At 35.1% G+C, this 8,417-nt stretch overlaps 1 protein-coding gene across 3 annotated transcripts in view; it reads right to left on the bottom strand.

Annotated features, from left to right (window-relative positions):
- The window catches only part of LOC145277692 (uncharacterized), a 335,325-nt gene that overhangs the window by 716 nt on the left and 326,192 nt on the right, over nucleotides 1-8,417 (bottom strand). For all 3 annotated transcript variants that reach the window (XM_080129379.1, XM_080129381.1, XM_080129380.1), the window contains one exon: nucleotides 7,683-7,730. In XM_080129379.1, the coding sequence (XP_079985505.1) occupies nucleotides 7,683-7,730 (48 nt within the window). The remainder of the gene's footprint in view (nucleotides 1-7,682; nucleotides 7,731-8,417) is intronic.

The following is an 8,417-nucleotide window of genomic DNA, read 5'->3' as shown; positions in this document are numbered from 1 at the left end:
AAAAAATTTCTTTCCGTAACCTTAGATAATAATTAAAAAATACGTAGTTAGTTTAATGCAAACCTTGTCGATAGCTGAATGCTTGATGCTTCGCCAGAGCTATCAAGGGTATTTTATTTTTATCGTGACGCCATTACTAGATGGAGTGCCTACAACGGCCTAAGAGAGTCCCATATATCCTCGATAAAAGGAGAGACCGCGCCAGTTTCCGAACCTGGTATTTTACCTCGCGGTACACACACCTCCTCGCCTTCCTAAATGGTCACCTATCTGCTACTAGCCAGGCTCAACGTTGCTTAACTTCGGTGATTGTGCCGTATGTTATATTTCATATATGTGTATTGTATATTATGTGCATATATTATAAGTAGGGCTATGACAACAGCATATTATTTTCCTTGTTTTTACTCTCGAGTATATATCCGACATAATTAGACACAATTAATCAACCGAGAACCACATCACTCTACATAAAAACATATAAGATATCAATGGATATATACCTGAGAATCAAAAACAAGGAAAAGAATATGCTGTTGTCAGAGCCCTAATTATAAGTTATAGTTGACTTTTAATGCACAACGTGTAACAAAGCGGCAAGAGAAAAATCTCCGACGTCAGAAGATAGGATAAAAAACACGAGGTTTTGAAATCGAAATCGTTCGATCACAGTAACATAAATGGAGGAATCTAAACATGTAATATCGGACATAGTTAAACACAAAATATTAACCAATTATTAAGTTTCACCTTAAAACGTTTTATTTTCACAAAAGGTGGAAATGTATGAATCTCACAAGGAAAAGCGACGAAGACTATATCAGTTTCCATTAGCGTAGTTAACAAACATTCGTAAGTGTCTAATCTTCGCACAGATGGAGAAATCAGACAGTAGTTTCTAAATAAGTCAGGGAGTGAACCTCGCTTAACTCTTCAATATATTGTAGAATATTGCCAACGTTTCATTAGTGTTCGTTAAAACTCAAGAGACATTGAGTGAAGCGGGGTGTTACACAATCGAAAAATCTGCTACACCAACAAAATATTAAATTTGATCAATCAAAGAAAAATAGTTTGCCTCCAAACTGTTTTTTTTTTTGCCGGCAACTGCACTGATACAAATATTCTCCAGATAAAATTAAAAAAGTGTTTTAATTGCGATCGCATGGAACACATTGCAGATTTAAAAATAAAAGCAAAGCTTTATTAAAATTGCTAAAAGTGACAATATTGAAATTATCAGGAAATTCATTCAATCGAATGGTGCGTGTTAACTCATAATTAAAAGCTAAATGGTTTTGATATTGGGCTCACGGGAAAGGTGCTGTCGTCCACGACCATCGTTAGTTGGATAAAAGGTACGTCCGTTAGTCTCTATAAGAAGCGTTATTTGCCGGTCTGTTACGTATCAGTTTTAAGTAGCAACTTTATCGTTAAACGCGCGAATTAATCCATCTCAGTAAAAAAAGCAGAAGTTAAAAACGAAACCGAAAAAAAAATCGTCACTCACATAAAGAAATGAAAAAGAAAACGAACCAAACTAGAAAGTATATATTTTTTTAATTGAGAAAAGAAAAAAAGATATGCATCAGCATATAAGGCAGAAAGGGGAAAAGAAAGGGAATTTCTGATTACAGAAATAGAATTGCATCTTCCATCCCCCTATCGTCTGAGTGATTCAAGAGACATCAAGAAAAGCGTCTGTAACACCAAGAACAGCCAAACAGCTAAATTTGATCAACTAAAGATAAATAATTTGTCTCCTAAACAATTCTTTTAGTTGCCGGCAATTACATTCATACAAAGTTTGTCCATAATATTAAAAAGTGTTTTACTTGCGGTCATAAGCATACGCCACAGAGTTAAAATAATAATAACAACATTTCGAGTTTTATTAAAATTGGCTAAACGTGGCGATACTGAAAACATAAAAAAGTTTGTGACGGTAAAATATAAAATAAAAGTATAAGACCTTTCTTTGTGACGGTAAAATATAAAATAAAAGTATAAAACCTTTCTTTGTGACGGTAAAATATAAAATAAAAGTATAAAACCTTTCTTTGTGACGGTAAAATATAAAATAAAAGTATAAAACCTTTCTTTGTGACGGTAAAATATAAAATAAAAGTATAAGACCTTTCTTTGTGACGGTAAAATATAAAATAAAAGTATAAGACCTTTCTTTGTGACGGTAAAATATAAAATAAAAGTATAAAACCTTTCTTTGTGACGGTAAAATATAAAATAAAAGTATAAAACCTTTCTTTGTGACGGTAAAATATAAAATAAAAGTATAAAACCTTTCTTTGTGACGGTAAAATATAAAATAAAAGTATAAAACCTTTCTTTGTGACGGTAAAATATAAAATAAAAGTATAAAACCTTTCTTTGTGACGGTAAAATATAAAATAAAAGTATAAAACCTTTCTTTGTGACGGTAAAATATAAAATAAAAGTATAAAACCTTTTTTTTCATAACCACTGTCACATTATTCTATCTGCGGAAGAATCTGTGTTCACGACAACGACCACAATGGTGCAAGTACTTACGTAAGTAGCCGTTGTTGGAGCGAACATTGCCAGACGATTAATTCAAATCATGGGTCTCTTTACCTTATGTTCATAATGACTTTCTACTAAGAAAGCAGGTCTTAACATGGGACAAGAGGAATTTCACGTTGACATAACGTGTTGAAAATCATTTTCGGTTTCATTTTTTTTTCTTCATTTAATGAATTTCACGTTTTCACTGAAACTTGTTTTCTTCTGACAGCTGATTGAATAATCGCTTCGGCATCTTCTGGCTTCTTCTGTAACCTTCTGGAAGATGCTGACGTCAAGTAGTCGAGAGATCGGATCGTCAATTGGATAAATACCCAAACTATTATACAATTATCGTAGTCATTGTCATGAACCTAAATTCTTTGTCCGCTGATATACTCGCCCAGGCACCAATGTTTATAAGAAGAAAGGTTTTGCGTCGAAATGAAGCTGTAGTTTTATACTTATATCTAATATTTTTACTTTCATGGTATTTTAAGTATCGTCACTTTTAGTAATTTTAATAAAGATTGGCTTACACACTCATCGATAAGTGAAAATATAATACTTATGAAATAGAGAATGTTTAGATAGGTCCTTACGGTTGTATATGAAAATTGAACTGTTGGTCATGTATCAGTTATAAATAATATAAATAATATGCAATCGCTAAACGCGCATATTAAATGAACACATTTTAGATGCGTCTAAACATTTATTCAGTGTGCTCTGTCGGTCAGTCTTTTTAAAATAGGATTTCCATCGTTACGTTAAAATGTTTTTTTTTTTTATCAGTATAAATAACAAGCCAATTCGAGAAAGGATCTTGAAACTATAATACAACTCAAGACTCACAGCACTTAACACATTTAAGGGTAACACTTTCCGGACGGAAGAGAACGAAAAAGAGTTGGTGTCTTTAATCTCCTCAAAATCTGAATCATTTTTACAATCTAAGCATCGCCAAACTCAATTAGAGATAAAATCATATCAGCGACAAGAGTGAAAGAGACCTCTCTATATATAAAATCCAATGTATGCGATGTGTAGGTGTTCCTTATAGAAATAAGAGTTAGAGAATGTACATAGAATCTAAAAGTATATTCTTATGTAAATGGTTCTGGATATGACCTTAAACTATATCCGATGGTGAGGCCCTAGCTTGCGGGCTTTGGGGAGTATGGAGCCACCCTTTAATTGACATTACTCCCAGGTCCACTCTGACCCAAAGTGGTAGTACCTGTTAGGGTTCCAACTATGGGTCAGATAGAAACTGACTTAAAAAAAAAAACATTCTATTAAACTCTTTAAATTCGCTGGATTCAGCATTAAATGACCTAAAAGGGTTGATATGCCGTCAAACAAAACCAACCTTCCTTCTTATGTAAAGTTTACCCGGGAAGACAACGGAAGTATCCCAGCATCTCTACGTGCAATATCTGAAATGTTTGTATATTCCTAATAGAAAGAAAGATAAGAAAATCTACATAAAATATAACAGTATCTTCTTAGGTAAAACTTACCGCGGAAGACAATGGAAATGTCCAGGAATCTCTGAAGAAATTTACTCCATATGCATAAGACACTAACTTAAAAATATTTTTTCCAACATTTCAGCCTTTTCCGACTATTTTAGTGGACAGCACGGGAGGAGGAGGAGGAAGCTAGTAAAAAAAAGAAAAGAAGTAATAACGTCTTTTCTTTTTTACATAGGAGTCACCACTTATCAAGGCCCAGAGGCCACTCGAGGATAAAGGTTAAAGAGTGTACAGTATCAGAATCATAGTAATCGTCAGTAGTGGAAAATCGGTAAATTTGTTAACTCAAGTGGAACGGCTCATCAAGAACTTGTTTGCATTGGACTTGACGACGGCCATATTTTAGTCAGCTGGAAAGCAGGCAAACGGAAGAGAGTTTAACATGCGTGCCGTTCTAAGAAAGAAACTTTGTTCATGGAATCAACGTTTAGGTTTAGGCACGAATAAAGAATTTATTAATAGTGTTTTCAGCTAGACGAGTGTTTCTCGTGAAAGTTTGGCGAGGGAGGAACATGTATGAGCATAGTGAAAAAGGACATAGTAATGCTCCTCATACAATCCCGGACAACATCGGGTTTTCCTGCTGGTATCTCTATAATAATTTACGTATTATATAAAGGAAGTTATGTGTGTGTGTGTGTGTTTGTGTGTGTGAATCAAAACTATACAAGCATCTCGAAAAAGCTGATATATTCTTATTCATTATCGCTTCAGATAAAATGTAATCACATTTTATATGTTAAAGAAATTCATATTAGTTAGACGGTCGACATTTCTACATGTTATTATGTAGTAATTTGTCAATGATTTTTTCCAGTTGCTAGACCAAGCGAGAGAAGGATGATAAAGAACGAGAAGAAGTGATAGGGAGAGGTCGGAGAAGAGAGAAAGATGGAGGCAAGAGATATGGGAGTGAGAGGGGGTAGATGGTATTTATTTGCTCTCCCACTGAGCAAATTAGGCACAAGGCCGTTTTTAATGTGAGGTAAAAACCAGCTCCCCTAAAAGGGGTCACTCTGGTTACCAAAAATAATAATTGTCCCAGTATAGAGGGCTTCCCCTCCATTGACTGGTACAAATCATCTTAAGTGCAGTATCTGCCGGAACAGATACTACACTTTGATCTCGACCCAAAGGAGTGAGAGGGGGTAGATAGTGGAGAGAAACAAAAAAAAAAATAAAGAGGGGAGGCGGAGCAATGATAGCGATTGATCGATAGATAGATACATATATAGATAGAGAAAGCTAGGGAGAGATAGATAGATAGATAAATAGCGGGACAAAGAGAGAGAGAGAGAAACAGAGAGAGAGAGAGAGAGAGAGAGAGACAGACAGAGACAGGGAGATAAGTTTTAAAATAAATATATTAAACACTAAACTTTTCTATTTTGTTGTCTATACGGGCAACACCGAATAACCATGCTAGTCTGAATATAAAAGATTCTTTTTAGATTTCTCTTTTCAGTTGTTTCATTTTGACGGTGGATGAGAAATAAACTGCAAAAATCAATAAAATAATTTAAGCTCAACTACACAGAAATCCTTGCTGTGTGCTAAATATACAAGCCGACTTCCTAAAATGGCACCCGATTAAAATGAATCAATTAAAAGTAACAAAATTGACAACAATTTCTGCAACCCAGCAGTATATATTGATTTCATATCTTGGCTGGTTAATCTCTGTCCCATTTGATAAGGTGTAGAAACGTATCTGTAATTTGTTTGGTCCTCACAATTTCTACTTCTCTGCATCGCCCTCTCCTTTCTTTCTCCTCTCTCTCTTTCTCTCTCTACTCTTTCTTTCTCTCATAAACGTGATGTTGCTAGTCTTAATCTATAATATAAATCTCGCCTGTATGTTTAAATGTATGTATGTATGTATGTATGTATGTATGTATGTATGTCTAAAATTTTCGAGAGAGGGGACTGATTTTCACGAGATCGATATCGTTTTGAAGATCGACCCTTCAGTCAACAAATATCGAAAAATTGGCTAAAAACATTAATTCCTTCACTCTCAATTGCCCACTTTTCTACAATGAAAGGTCGCCTTTTTTTGTCGATATTTTCGAAAATTATCCCCTCTTTTCAATTGACTAGCCTTAATTTAAACCTTTGCCACTTCCGCTTCGGCGATGGACGCAACGGCAAAGACGTCACGTTTTTTTCACGTTCTTTTCCTCCTTCGCGGTACGGATTCAAGCCTGCCTGCCTTCCTACTGCCCCTTTTTTCTTTAGCTCAACACACACTTTCACACAACAGGGCAACGCCAGGTACCCATGCTAGTCTTTTTATAAATAATATTGTGATATGTGATCTCCAGAATTGTTCGATCTATTTCCTGCTTCCTTTGTTACAGCTCGTTTGATTTGTTTGAATCAATTCGTTGTTTTGATACCTCATTAAAATACAGCATCATATTCCAGTAACTTATTTCCAAGAACTGCAGGCTTATAGAACTTTTTTTCCGGCTGGTTGTTTCCCCCCTACCTATACTTTTGAGCTTTTTGAAACCAAGGCTAATAGGCATCTTCCGTTTTTGCAACAACTATATTTCGTTCTTGTTAACTCCTTAACCCAATTGGCTTCACATTTTGTTCAGAGTGGTTTGCATTAAAAAACATATTTGATTAAATTAAACTTCAATCTATACCCAGTGTGTCCACGAAGTTTCACTCACGAATGTCCAATAGTCTTTTTTTTTGTCGACTTGAAATGATATGTGCAAAATATGCACATTTTCGTTTAAAACACACTTCAAAATTTGCATTTGTGTAATGATTACCCTCTTCAATTCGGGACTAGTCGATGTGATTAAAAAGTAGTACAAACCTGACTTCGTACAACGTGCCCTCCGTTTCAGAAAGAAACAAAATGGCCGCTCTTGCTATTTATGGACTAGTGGCCACATGAGGTAACGAAATTTGGGGGAAATATGCAAAATAAGATGCAGTCGGTTTTTCCATTTTTTAGTGAAAAGCCTGTGTGTCAGAGAGAGAGAGAGAGAGAGAGAGAGAGAGAGAGAGAGAGAGAGAGAGAGAGAGAGAGAGGGGGGTTCTTTGGCAGAAGTCAGTTCTGACAGATATGCGGTGGGGTTTGATACCGAGAATTGCGTGAGGGAGAACATAACAGACTCTTCGGCAGAAGGGAGTTCTGTCACATATGAGCTGGATTTTGATAAGGAGAATTGCGAGTGGGAGAACACAACGGTTGGGAATTCTTTCTTTGAACTTTACTTCCTGATAATACCAACATATTTGACTGCAGTCGTAGATTGTCATTGAGGTAACCCTGCAGATAAAAATCCGAGTTCAGCTAAAGGTCCGATAAATGTGAAGTCCATCCAGCATCACACCTCCTGATGAGCCGATCACCAAAATCTTCCAAAATATTAGTGAACAATGATAAAATAAATACCGTCTGACATTCAGTACTGAAATCTGGTGGACAAGTCAGGCATAGATTGAAGTTATTTATAGCAAATATTGTTGAGTTGCAGAAAGTGAATTTTATTAACGTTCTTATATATATATATATATATATATACATACGGAATTCGTTTTAATGAAACAAATGCGCTAAATGAAAGATGGTGTATTTACCCGTTGGTTCTGGATTGTACAAGATGCTTTCAGCTTCATTACCGTAATCTAAAAAGACAGAGAGAAAAGATAAATAAAAGAAAATTGTTTTATGAAAAGGCTAATTAGTTTTTCAAAACATATGTCGAAATATTATCAGAAAGTTAGTAATGTAGCATAATAAGTTAGCTGAGTATACGGAAAAACAAGCCGCGATGCCCAACGACGGTTATCCGCAATTCATCTATATATTTATATATATATATATATATATATATATATATATATATATATATATATATATATATATATATATATATATATATATAAGACAAAACGGCCACGCGCTTTTTTGTATGTCAAGCAAAGTTTTTTTTTCGGGGGGGGGGGGTCTCAAGAGGGTTACTATTTTTTACAACTTTTTATATACTCTCTAGATTATAATATCTACGATTTGCGAAGGGACGTCGTGTCTACACTTATTTTGATTGACTTTTATAAAATTCACGCCATTTCATCCTCTCGCATATTTATTGGTCTTTTTCGTATAAATAAAGCGAAACTCACCGATCCAAAGGCGTCAGCAGCCTTTTGTGCCGGGACGTTTTAAAAGCAATTAGCTTTGATCAATTTGGGGGAAACCCTTCATATCAGACAATTGCTAATTCATTTGAGAGTTTCCCTTTTTCGGGGGAGCTTTGTTTCCCCAACATCGTGGGGGAAAACAAATAAATGAGACGGCGGAAAGCTGAACTG

The sequence above is a fragment of the Euprymna scolopes genome, chromosome 6, assembly GCF_053919585.1.
Source record: "Euprymna scolopes isolate OS-2025 chromosome 6, ASM5391958v1, whole genome shotgun sequence".
NCBI lineage: Eukaryota > Metazoa > Mollusca > Cephalopoda > Sepiida > Sepiolidae > Euprymna > Euprymna scolopes.
This window is presented reverse-complemented; position numbering and strand designations above follow the sequence as displayed.